Source organism: Poromitra crassiceps (assembly GCF_964638095.1).
Source record: "Poromitra crassiceps genome assembly, chromosome: 16".
In the NCBI taxonomy this organism is placed as follows: domain Eukaryota; kingdom Metazoa; phylum Chordata; class Actinopteri; order Beryciformes; family Melamphaidae; genus Poromitra; species Poromitra crassiceps.
Window position 1 is genome coordinate 25,034,494 of NC_139645.1, and position 12,861 is coordinate 25,047,354.

Genomic DNA, 12,861 nt, shown 5'->3' on the forward strand with positions numbered 1-12,861 from the left:
AGAGAGAGAGAGAGAGAGAGAGAGGGAGAGAGACTGAGGGAGAGAGACTGAGGGAGAGAGAGAGAGGGAGAGACTGAGGGAGAGAGAGAGAGAGAGAGAGAGAGAGGGGGAGAGAGACTGAGGGAGGGAGAGGGAGAGGAGGAGAGTGAGGAGAGAGACTGAGGGAGAGAGAGGGAGAGGGGGAGAGACTGAGGGAGAGAGAGAGAGGGAGAGAGACTGAGGGAGGGAGAGGGAGAGGAGGAGAGTGAGGAGAGAGACTGAGGGAGAGAGAGGGAGAGGAGGAGAGGGAGGGAGAGGGGGAGAGACTGAGGGAGAGAGAGAGAGGGAGAGAGACTGAGGGAGGGAGAGGGAGAGGAGGAGAGGGAGAGAGAGAGAGGGAGAGAGAGAGGGAGAGAGACTGAGGGAGGGAGAGGGAGAGGAGGAGAGGGAGAGGGACAGAGAGAGAGGGAGAGAGAGAGGGGGAGGGAGAGGGAGAGAAGGAGAGTGAGGAGAGAGACTGAGGGAGAGAGAGGGAGAGGAGAGGGAGAGAGAGAGAGGGAGAGACTGAGGGAGAGAGAGAGAGGGAGAGAGACTGAGGGAGAGAGAGAGAGGGAGGGAGAGGGAGAGGAGGAGAGTGAGGAGAGAGACTGAGGGAGAGAGAGGGAGAGAGAGGAGAGGAAGGGAGAGAGACTGAGGGAAAGAGAGGAGAGAGATAGAGACTGAGGGAGGGAGAGAGAGGCAGAGAGACTGAGGGAGAGAGAGGAAGAGGAGTAGAGAGAGAGGAGGGAGAGAGAGGGAGAGGAGAGCGATAGATAAATGAGGGAGAGACTGAGGGAGGGAGAGGAGAGGGAGAGGAGGAGAGGGGGGAGAGAGAGGAGAGGGAGGGAGAGACTGAGGGAGAGAGAGAGGGAGAGGAGCAGAGGGAGGGAGAGACTGACGGCTCATGCACACCATGAAACGCTCTGCGGCATGCCTCCTGTGAAAGCCTCTTTGACGCTGCATCTTGATAGGCTGTCTTGCTCCATTTCCGCGTCTGATTGGTCCATTTCAACCTCGCGCCCCCTGCCGCTGGAACCGCCCAGCGTTTCGCTGTCGCAGACTAGAGGCGGCTTGTCTCCGAGCGGCTTCACGCTCGCGGGGCGGGACTAGGGCGGGACCTTTCGTTAAAGCTACCCAATGACAGCTCTTCCTACACATTTCCTCCCCCCACCCTCCTGTGTACCTCGACCTGAACATGTTTCTACAGGCTACAGCTCCAAGCTGGAAGCTGGTTTCCACGCCCACAAAATGCTGCGACGAGGCGGAAAAGCGATTTTGCCATTGTAGATGTGCACGAGGCGTGAGGGAGAGAGGAGGAGGGAGGGAGATACTGAGGGAGAGAGAGGGAGACATTGTGCGAGCACCAATAGGGCAGGCAAGGCCACATAGCAGCAGAGCTGCAGGCGAGGCCACACAGCAGCAGAGCTGCAGGCGAGGCCACACAGCAGCAGAGCTGCAGGCGAGGCCACACAGCAGGAGAGCTGCAGGCGAGGCCACACAGCAGCAGAGCTGCAGGCGAGGCCACACAGCAGCAGAGCTGCAGGCGAGGCCACAGAGCAGCAGAGCTGCAGGCGAGGCCACACAGCAGCAGAGCTGCAGGCGAGGCCACACAGCAGGAGAGCTGCAGGCGAGGCCACACAGCAGCAGAGCTGCAGGCGAGGCCACACAGCAGCAGAGCTGCAGGCGAGGCCACAGAGCAGCAGAGCTGCAGGCGAGGCCACACAGCAGCAGAGCTGCAGGCGAGGCCACACAGCAGCAGAGCTGCAGGCGAGGCCACACAGCAGCAGAGCTGCAGGCGAGGCCACACAGCAGCAGAGCTGTGAATGTGAGCTGCAGGAATCAGTTCCTAGTTTGTTTAAATGTCACTTATCAAAGCATCTGATTTGATGCAGAACAAACAATCAAGTCAACAGCTGCTGATGTGGACAAAGCAAACTTACCTACAAGCCCAAATCACAAGCTGCTAACTTAGACAAGACATCATGAAGTCAACATGCTAAACTAAACACCAGACATCAAACACATCATGATCCATCTATGTGACTTTTAGGTGAAGAAACAGTAGCCCCGTTTACATGGATTGTTTTCCTCAATCTGATTGAAATCAGTCGGATTATACGAATCTGATTTGATCTGTATACATGAACGCTAAATAAAGCGATCCACGTTCAATCCGCGTATACATGGCCCCAGCTGAAACCGATTACAGACATGCACAAACGGTCTCTCCCACTACCTGCAGAGAAGAAGAGGTGCACTTCTGTCTACCACTGGAAAAATGGATCTAGTGCTGCACGATTTGGGGGAAAGGTGCGATTAGCGATTATGGTGGACAATATTGTGATTTGCGATTGTGATTGCGATATAATAAACAAATGGTATCTAGGGATGTGCCGGCATGAGTTTTTGACGGTATGATAACCTTGGACAAAAATACCACAGTTTCACGTAGCCTATCACAGAATAAAATACATGAAATATATTACAATTTAAAATATATTAAAACTAAATAAATAAAACAATTTGAAATAAAATTATCTTTAAAAAAACAAACATTTTGAGACATTTGCCTGTCCCAAACATGTAAAAAAGAAACACTAGAAAAATAGAAACTGCACTGTGTTACAGCACATAGAAGATGGCTCAGACTGCAAAGTTAGTTACATGTCTGTCAAGTAGGCCTAATACAATAATACATCTCGTTTATTTTTTTTGTAGCGACAGATGGCCTTAAACGCCACACTCACGTGACGCTTCTTGAGAGAGAGACGAGGTAACGTGCATCTGCAGACTTTATCGAGGGACCATGAAGGCATCATGTGACAGACTATTTAGCGTTAGAAGCCTGGAGGTGCTGCTGCAAACAGCTGTGACAGTGTTTTCTCTGCTATCAACCTTGTTAATCTCGCTATATTCTTCATCACAGCGGGTCATTACCCACTGTGCACTTAATCGTGCACTAGTTCTGCATAAGCACCTGCAGCTCTCTCCTTATTTTACTGACGTTCTCGCTAATCACACGGCTGTTTACATGCGTTTCTGAACGGCTAGCTAGTTATTAGCATAGCTAGCTGTTAGCGATCATGGATGTTCTCTCCTCTCTCTCGGTAAGATGTTATGTTTGTGAACCTTGCTGCGCATAACATTACTTATTTGCGGGAGTGCATGGGAGAAGTGTTGATGCCCAGTGTGATGGCAGAGAAACGTGTGTTTGCTGCGTCGCGTGTAACGTTAGTTTAGAGGAGGCACACACTCAAAAAGACATGAACAAATAATAATAATCGCACACTTTTGCAGTTATGTAATCGCACGTGCTGTCATTTGGGGCTCTACGGTCTTAGCAGTTAATCATCCTCCAGAGATATTTGGCCAGGAGAAGAAGAAGAATGTACCGCTCTCAGGGTTTCTATTAAGAAGTTTGTCTCAACCACCGTCCAGTTCTTCTGCACTAGAGAGCGCATGCGCAGAATGAATAATCCACTCTATCAACAGAATCCACTCTATTCAGCCGTTTATATGCAGCATCAAGCTGATTATCAATCGGCGTAGACTACCTCTTTCAATACGATCGAAAATGTAAAACGATCCGGGTGAATCGGGTCGGCTAAGGTGTTTATATGAGACATTTTGAATCCGACTGACCTATCGATCCGATTATAAGTAGGATTTTTGGACCCATGTAAACGGGGCTAGTGTCACTTACAGATGATGTCATCATGTATAAACTATGAAGAAGAGGATGACATCATGTATAAACTATGAAGAAGATGATGTCATCATGTATAAACTATGAAGAAGATGATGTCATCATGTATAAACTATGAAGAAGATGATGTCATCATGTATAAACTATGAAGAAGATGATGTCATCATGTATAAACTATGAAGAGGATGATGTCATCATGTATAAACTATTGAAGAAGATGATGACATCATGTATAAACTATGAAGAAGATGATGTCATCATGTATAAACTATGAAGAAGATGATGTCATCATGTATAAACTATGAAGAAGATGATGTCATCATGTATAAACTATGAAGAAGATGATGTCATCATGTATAAACTATGAAGAAGATGATGTCATCATGTATAAACTATGAAGAAGATGATGTCATCATGGATAAACTATGAAGAAGATGATGACATCATGTATAAACTATGAAGAAGAGGATGTCATCATGTATAAACTATGAAGAAGATGATGTCATCATGTATAAACTATGAAGAAGATGATGTCATCATGTATAAACTATGAAGAAGAGGATGGATGACATCAGTGACTAGTTTACATGCACACAATATTCCACTATTATTGGGAAAATGACAATATTCTGAATTTGAGAAGGGTCATGTAAACAGCATATTCCAGTTGCATTTTCCGAATTTGCCCTTTCTCCGAATTTAGCATTTTCCGATTAAGACATCTGGGTTATTCCAGTATTATTTGGGTTTTCGGAGGATTCTTTGATCATGTATACAGCGCATTCAGAATATGCGTCTCAATCAGGGTTTTTACCGCAGTTTGTGACGCATGTTGCCTGTTTGTGGTCAACTGATGTGTGCTAGAAAGTCTAGAACAGGTGATATAATCATAATAATCCATCATCTCTGGCATGCAAAAAGAAAAGCCCACATTTCTGATCGGGAGGAGATGAGAAACATCGATTTAAAGAGAGAGAGAGAGTAGCCTATAGTGCCCAGTGCCCACGGAAGTCCACAATGCTTGCGAGTGGGGATGGGTACCGAACTCGGTACTTTTCAGGCACCGACCGAAATATGTCGGTACTGCCCCGTACCAGTTCACATAAAAACGAACGGTACCTAATTTCGGTACTTGAACGCATCTGAGTAATAGAAAGAGAGTGGGTAAAATAGAAATTCCGACGGAACCTTAAGGCAACACGCGAGAGCGCGTTACGTCAGTACGTCACTCTACCTGAAAGGTCCTGAAAGCAAAACAGGGCCAGCCGAAAGCGGTCCAAAAATGTGGCTACACTTTACCAAGATAGACTCAGACAACAACACTGGTTGCAACATTTGTGATGTGAATTGCAAAGCTGACTAGGGAAACACCTCAAACTTGAGGAAGCATGGTCAAACACAAGATGTATTTAGCTAAATGCTGAAGACTGTAACGTGTTAGATAGCCTGAGTGAATGAAGCAGACACCGCACCGCAGCTAACGTTAGCAGCACCTCCTCAGCTCGTCAGCTGTAACGTTAGCTGAAGTCTTGCAGGATGATGATGACGGAACTTGAGAGAGGCATCGACTTCTACAACATCAGGTAACGTTATTTAATTTGCTAGCATTAGCTGGATAAGTTGTTTCACTGCCGTTGTGGTTGTTAGATAACGGGGCTTTTCACTGTCTTGGCTGAGTTAGCTTTATAGCTTAGCGTTGTTAACGTTCTATAATAATTATCATCAGCTCGTATCACCGACTGTGAGACGTGTTATTTAACGTTGCACTCTTGCTTTCATTGCTAGGTAACCATGTGCCAGTGACAGCCGCACAGGAGGAGACACGATTCACCCTCTTCTCAGCGATGGATATGGTTCAGGTAAATTATTATTTTGCGTAATGACGAGTGATAATAATAATAAATAATAATAATACATTTTATTTCGAGGCGCCTTTCATGACACCCAAGGTCGCCTTACAGTGCATAAAAACAGTTTCAAGTAATAAAACATATACAACATATACATAGAACATATACATATAGTTTCAAGTAGTAAAAATATATACAAATTAAGAACAAGGCAAATTACAGCAGGGAGTTAGAGGGAGTAGGCCAGTTTGAACAGGTGGGTTTTGAGGTGGGATTTGAATGTTGTGATGGTGTCGGACTGTCGGATGTGTGGGGGTAGGGAATTCCAGAGCTTGGGGGCAGTGCAGCTGAAGGCCCTTGCACCCATGGTAGTGAGGCGGTGTGAAGGGACAGTGAGGAGACCAGCAGTGGAGGAGCGCAGGGAACGGGAGGGGGTGTAGTCGTGCAGGAGGTCAGAGAGGTAGATGGGTGCTTGGTGGTTGAGAGCTTTATAAGTGAGCAGGAGGATTTTGTAATTAATTCTGTATGGAACAGGGAGCCAGTGGAGTTGGATGAGAATGGGGGTGATGTGATCAGAGGCTTTAGTGCGGGTAATGATCCGGGCGGCAGAGTTCTGTATGAGCTGGAGTCGGTTGAGGAGTTTGGTGGGGAGGCCGGAGAGAACAGAGTTACAGTAATCAATCCTGGATGTGACAAATGCATGGATCAAAACTTCTGTGCTGGATTGGGAGAGGGATGGGCGGAGTCTAGAGATGTTGCGAATGTGAAAGAAGGCAGTCCGGGTGATATTTTTTATGTGGGGGGGGAAAGAAAGGGTATTGTCCAGGGTGACACCGAGGCTTTTGACTTGTGCAGAAAAGGGAACAGGGAAACCGTCAATGGTGATGTGGGGGGTGGGGGGGATTTGGGATTTGGTGAGTGTGTTTTTGGAGCCGATGAGCAGGGCCTCAGTTTTATTGCCATTAAGTTTTAAGAAATTCCTGCTCATCCAGCTGTTGATGTCATGGAGGCAGGCAGTGAGGGAGGTGGGGGGAAGGGTGGAGGTGGGTTTAGTGGAGATGTAGAGCTGTGTATCGTCGGCGTAACAGTGGAATTGAACACCATGGTGACGGAGGATTGTGCCCAGGGGAAGGAGGTAAGTGATGAATAGTACTGGGCCCAACACTGACCCCTGGGGGACACCCAGTGAGACAGCAGAACACCCAGACCTGTGATTCCCAAGTTGTACGAACTGATGTCTGTCTGTGGGTGTGTTATTCATAGTGTAGCCTAAACTATGTTACTAACAATAAATTGTCATTTCTATTAAGATGTGCATAGCACTGACACTTCTTTCTATTGATAACACAAATAATGCTTGATGAATCACGATGCCTTTTTTTATTTTCAGATGCCACTCCATAAGCAGAAGAAACTTTCAGCACTTGGGGAGCTCTTTGAAGATGTGTTGGACATCAGTTGCCCCTAAGTACTATTCCCCCCATTTCCCAACCCCACTAAACTAACCTTGCTGCTACAACTCTTGGTTTGGGAGGGGAGAGGTAGGGAGGAGTTTTATTTTGTCTGGTGCTAAATAAATAATGTGCTAAATAAATTGAGAAGTTTGGATTTTTTTTTTTTTACAACTGTAATTTTTTTTGTTATTAGTGTGTAAAGTACCGAAAATGGTACCGTTTTGGGTACCGTACCGAATTCCAGGTACCGGTATCGTACCGGTATCGGTTCAAATGTGAACGGTACCCATCCCTACTTGCGAGCCTGCGAGGTAATAACGTAGGCTGCTAGCCTACTTTTTATGAAAGACTTGGATGCGCAACACCAAACTTTTCAGCAGCAAGCTCCTGAAATGGACCAAGTGATGCTCGTAAGAATAGTGCTGCTCTGTTTATTCTCAACAGAAAAACTCCGTGGCTCCGCCTACCTGCATCTCTCTCTCTCCCCCCCTCCCTCACGTGTCGGGGAGGGCGAGCTACGGCTGCATGTAAACGGGAATATTAGTGGATTATTCATTTAGTCGGAATATTGTCATTTTCCGAATATGGGCAAAAAGCGGAATATTGTGTGCATGTAAACGTAGTCAGTGTTGTAGCCAGCAGGCAAGTGTGGCTGCCTGCCTCAGACACAAAGAGAAGCAGCTTCTCCTTCCAGAAGACACTACTCACAACAACCAGCAGAGGGTGACAAAAGGAATACAAAACAGATCTGGCTCCAGCATGTACAGTATGTATGTATGTAGGCTACGGCAGTGGTTCTCAAATGGGGGTCCGCGGACCCCCAGGGGTCCGTGGCACTTTGCCAGGGGGTCCGCGAAAAGTTTTCAGGTATTTTTATTTTATTTATTTTTTTATAAAATGCTACATGTTACTTATTCCTTCTCAAACTACTTCCTACATGGTGCTAGTCTATCAAAATATCTTGGCTGTCATTGATTGTGTTGCATAGTGGTTTCTGTACTGTTGACAAATTGTGATATTGTAAGTCGCTTTGGACAAAACAAAAGTGTCTGCTAAATGACGTAATGTAAATGTAATGTAATAAAAAAAAAATATATATATTTTTTTTTGCAAAATCTTCATAGTTCAACGAAAATAGTTCATGCTTTAAATCTAAAATGGTTCATGGATTACATTCTAATAACAAACCTATCAAATTAAAAGTCAAGCACGTTACCGTGGAAACAATTAAGCTTAGCCCAAAATCACAAATCAGAATGAGGGGGTCCCCGGTATATTTTCTATCTTGTAAGGGGTCCTTGGCTGAAAAACATTTGAGAACCTCTGGGCTACGGTATGTATGTATGTATGTGTGTGTGTGTGTGTGTGTGTGTGTGTGTGTGTGTATGTGTGTGTGTGTGTGTGTGTGTGTATGTGTGTTTATGTGTATGTGTATGTGTGTGTGTGTGTGTGTGTGCTCACGTGTGTATGTGTGTGTGTGTGCTCTGCTTCTGCAGGGTAGGTAGCGCTGTCTGTTAGTCACCATGTGACCTGTTGAAATAGGCCGCAGATGAAGCACTATGCGGCCTAAATGTTACGGCTTAGCTCATGAGTCACCAAGGCCGCGGAGCCAATCTGTCCGTTGCGCCATAGGCATTCAGCAGAATGGACATTGCAGCCAAAAAGCAGAAGTATGGAACTCACAAATATAAGGTCTTAAGTCATGTGAAATGATTGGTTATAATTAACAAACTAAGCAATGCATAAGGATTTATAATTGTCATGAATAATAATCTCTATCTGTCATAAATCATATCATATCATGTATCATCTAAATCATACGTTTAATCTTTGAGAATGAAATGTATCAGGGTAATCAAGAAATGTGTTGATGGGATCAGTACATGTTACAATCAATGAGCCATTATTACAATCAGTGGTGATAATGATCATTATTAATGATAAGCTGTTGTTGATGATTGAGCCAGTATTAATTGTCAATTATCGAGAGATGAATTGACTAGGTGTGATTGACATGAGTATTGAAACCAAGGTATTAAAAGGTTAAAGATGTTAGTGCTATGTGAAATGATCATTAAGCAGAGTGAATAGAAATCATGTAGTCTTGTGATCTTGTGATGACTATTACACAAGAGACACCAGTCATGTGACTTCTGAGCGAATACGGGAATTTGCGTCAACCGAATACGGGAATTTCCATCAATTGCGAAATCTAGACAGAGCGATAACCATATATGGACAGAAGCGAGGTGGAGCGATGGTGAATGGCCAGCATTTGAACAGGCCTCTCTGTACATGGGTCACACAAACATTATAAAAGTAATTGGCTCAAATACATCGGGGCCAGTCTGCATCGAAGAGGATCCCACACAGAAGAGGATCTTACTCTGGACCCAACTAAGGACTAGACTTGTGAGCCGCACATCGGGAGGTGCGCGAGGATCTATCTCAGTGACCCACGGGCAGAGCTACAAAAGAGACTGGACATTTCCCCACACTGAGGTAGTGTATTGGACTTTGCCTGTACCTTCCAGGCTCACCACCACAGCGAGAAGAGGAGACTGAGCCTATATCGAGAGGACGCACAGGATGGATTTATAGTGATGTTTGTGGATTGCACAGGATGGATTTAAAGTGATGTCTGTGGATTAATAAGTTGCTTGAGAGGAGGAGGCAGAAGTGAGCTCAGCGGACCTAGGAATGACCATGCACCGAGGCTCTCTGGCACTTCCCCATTCGACACTGGACGCGGGCGTTCAGTGAGTCACAGGCTGGAGGAGAAAGGGCCCACTGGCTCATGCTGAAACTCAGTAGGCCACATCAATCAATCCTCTTTTTATCCATCACCACTCCGAAAGGACGCAGCACCTCCGTGCTCAGCCATACCGCTCAACGTTGACGGTGAAGAGGAAGTTTCTTGACGAAGAAACAACTTCAGTCTATCCCCACCATAGCAAATTGGATAAGTACTTCCCAATTAGTGAAGAAGCTCATTAGCAACCATAATATGTAATTGTATTATCATGAAATTGTATTATTAATCAATGCTAATGCTGCACCTTGCTAAACTCTATAAATAAAACAAATCAATTGGATTTAAAGCTTAGGAGTGGACAATGATTTATGTGTTATTCCCCTTGATGGTAATCATATGGTTAAAAGGTGCGTGTGACACACTAATGGTTACTGGTTGAAATAGCAGCGCCCCTACGACTTATCCAGCCGTTAAACATTACCTAGTCGATAACAAGTGCAAGATTCAGAGGAACAAGCTGCCATAATAACAGACTTGACCAGTTTTAGCGCCCGTCTCCTGGCTGGTCGGACAAGACCGCTAAAGCTGGTGGTAGCGGGGTGAGAAGTCTGGAACACCATCCGGCAGTTAGCGCTAGGCGAATTGTTCCCACCTAACTGCTTAATCAAAGTGCAGAAGCTAGTTGGAGTTATACACAACTGAGCTGCACTTTCTAACCCTTATAACGGAGAGCAGTTTCTACCAATTAGTGATCGGTCTTCACTGGATTGAGAACAATTGGCAGAGAATCACGACATGGCGCCCGAACAGGGACCCTAGCGGACAAGCGGGGCCCCAACTGAGAAGGATTCCAGCGGAAAAGAGCCGCTGAACTGCGGGGAAGCAACCCACAGAAAGGCGCGCGGAACGGGAGCAACCAGTCCGAGTGCCAACAGCCGGCGCCCTGAGAGTGAATCAGAGCGGCCGGTGCCGCAAAACTGCAACGCAGTAAGCGGGAAAAAAGGAGTGGTAGCCTACGGGGAGCCCCAGCGGGGAGGGCCCCGAGGCCTGACACTGAACAGCCAACCTAGCCTAAAATTATATAAATTTTAGGTTAAATTTTAGCCTAGAACTCATCCGTGATTCAGAAGCGCTATGAGCGGGACTGAGTGACAGGCGACTCGAGACGACAAAGACAGAAGAGGAGATGGAAGGGACTCCATCTCCCCTGACCCTGAGGGGGGGGGAAGAACTCCCCCCCTCAGAACCTGGAGCAATGAGCGAAGCCGGGGGGATGGGGAGAGCACCCTCACCCCCGGCCCAGGTGACCAGAGATGATGAAGATGCCAGGACAAAGGAGGACGAGTTGCAGCCCCCAGCTCAGATGCAAGGGGGGAGAGAGGAAAAGCAGAATAGCCCAAAAGAAGAGCCGCTATGGGAGCAGCAAGACGACACGGGAGAGGTGGGAGTACACCCGCCACCCCCACGCCTGCTGCTAACACATACGGCATCACAGACGGTAGATGGGGAAGAAGAAAAGATGTTCACTCTGCACGTCCGTGGGAGAAAACGGTTTGCGTGGCTGAGGGAATGCAACGATGGCTTGGAGAAAATGGCGGATATCCGAATGCAGAACCAGGCGCCCCTCTCCAAGCCACGAAGAGCGGCCCCAAGCTCCGCACCCACAGGCCCAGCTAAAACCCCCGTGGAGAAACCTCCCGAAAACCCTCTTCAATTCCTCCCCATGAAAGAGTACAAGAAACTGCCCGTTGAAAAGAGAGCTGCCCTCAGGCTGGCCAGAGAGCACGCCAAGGGCTGGAAGAAGTGACGACATTAAAGGCACGGGTCACTCTGGACCAAACCTGCTGGGAGAGGGAGACAATATCATCACCTTTGAGGAGAGAGTTCCCCCCCGGCAAGCACCAGAGCAGAGGTGTCAATGACCCGTGAAAGCCTCAGCGAAATAGGACACCTAAAGAAAAGAAGTCCCAAAGAAATCTCCCAAAGTGCCTTAAAAGACTTTGGAATAATAAACACAGAATAAATAAGAATAATCAAGAAGAAACAAAATAAACCCAGACAGTCATTTCTCTCCAGGCTGTGAAAATAAATTGTGTGCATTTGACGGAGAAAGGGGAAGTGATACCAGCAGCGCTGCACAGCCTTGGAAAAGCTAGGAAGAGGAAGTGAAACTCCAGCCTGGCTGACTACAACATCGGAGCGAGATCCACTTTGGGCCGCCAACGAAGCAGAGGTGCCCTCAACACAGAGATGTGAGTACAAGTACCATGCTCTATTCATCGCACACCCTGCGGCTGCTAAACGAGGATATGGCCAGCCATCCCCTCAGACTACCTCCAAGCAGGGAGGCCCGCTGCTTCTGACCAGATCAGCTTCCTCTCCTTCGCCCGAGACACTGTAAGCGCCAACAGCCCACCGGTGGCAGCGGTGAGCCCCTGCCCTAAAGACGCCTCCCTGTTTCCTATATGATGGCAACGAAGACGCAGGAGTGGTGGCCTTCTGGAGTTACACTCTAACCACTGTGGAAAGAAAATACCCCCTGGCAGAGAAAGAGCTGGCGGTCCTAACCAGATACTGGCTTGCGACAAAAGATCTAGCGCAAGGCCAGAAGATCAAGGTCATCACAGAGAGCCAGGTGCACCGGTTCCTGACCAAGGGTACGCTTGCTGGCACCAAAGCCACAAACACCCGTTGGGGACATTGGGAGAACATCTTCCTGGATCCGGAGTTGGATGACCTGGGCCCGGCCCTGCCTACTCAAAAGAAATCACCAAAGACAGAACACAAGGAGGGGGAGATGCCATATGATTATGTTCTGTACACGGATGGAACGAGGAAAGGACCAGATGAAATGGCCATTTGGGGCTTCATACTGAAGACTAGTGAAGGCCAGGAACAAAGGCAACTGAGCAAAGGCAAAGGTATGACCCACGACAGCGCACAGGCGGGAGAAGTGAGCGCGCTGCTGGAGGGCCTGCTGGAGCTGGAAAAGTGCAAAGATCAATTGGCAGATAATAACGAAATAGAAGATCCAAGGTTTGATCTCTTCCCTGGAGGGAAATATGGCAAAGAAAAATG

The 12,861-nt window shown here is 47.1% G+C and overlaps 2 protein-coding genes across 2 annotated transcripts in view; both read right to left on the reverse strand.

Moving 5' to 3' along the window:
- LOC310791121 (stonustoxin subunit beta-like) overlaps positions 1-9,827 on the reverse strand; it is a gene marked incomplete at its 5' end in the record, with an annotated part of 17,079 nt that extends 7,252 nt beyond the window's left edge. The window contains 2 exons of the mRNA XM_083652821.1: positions 9,556-9,595; positions 9,741-9,827. Of these exons, the coding sequence (XP_083508947.1) occupies positions 9,556-9,595; positions 9,741-9,827 (127 nt within the window). The remainder of the gene's footprint in view (positions 1-9,555; positions 9,596-9,740) is intronic.
- The window catches only part of LOC310791542 (NACHT, LRR and PYD domains-containing protein 3-like), a gene marked incomplete at its 3' end in the record, with an annotated part of 520,630 nt that overhangs the window by 392,183 nt on the left and 115,586 nt on the right, over positions 1-12,861 (reverse strand). The window lies entirely within an intron of this gene.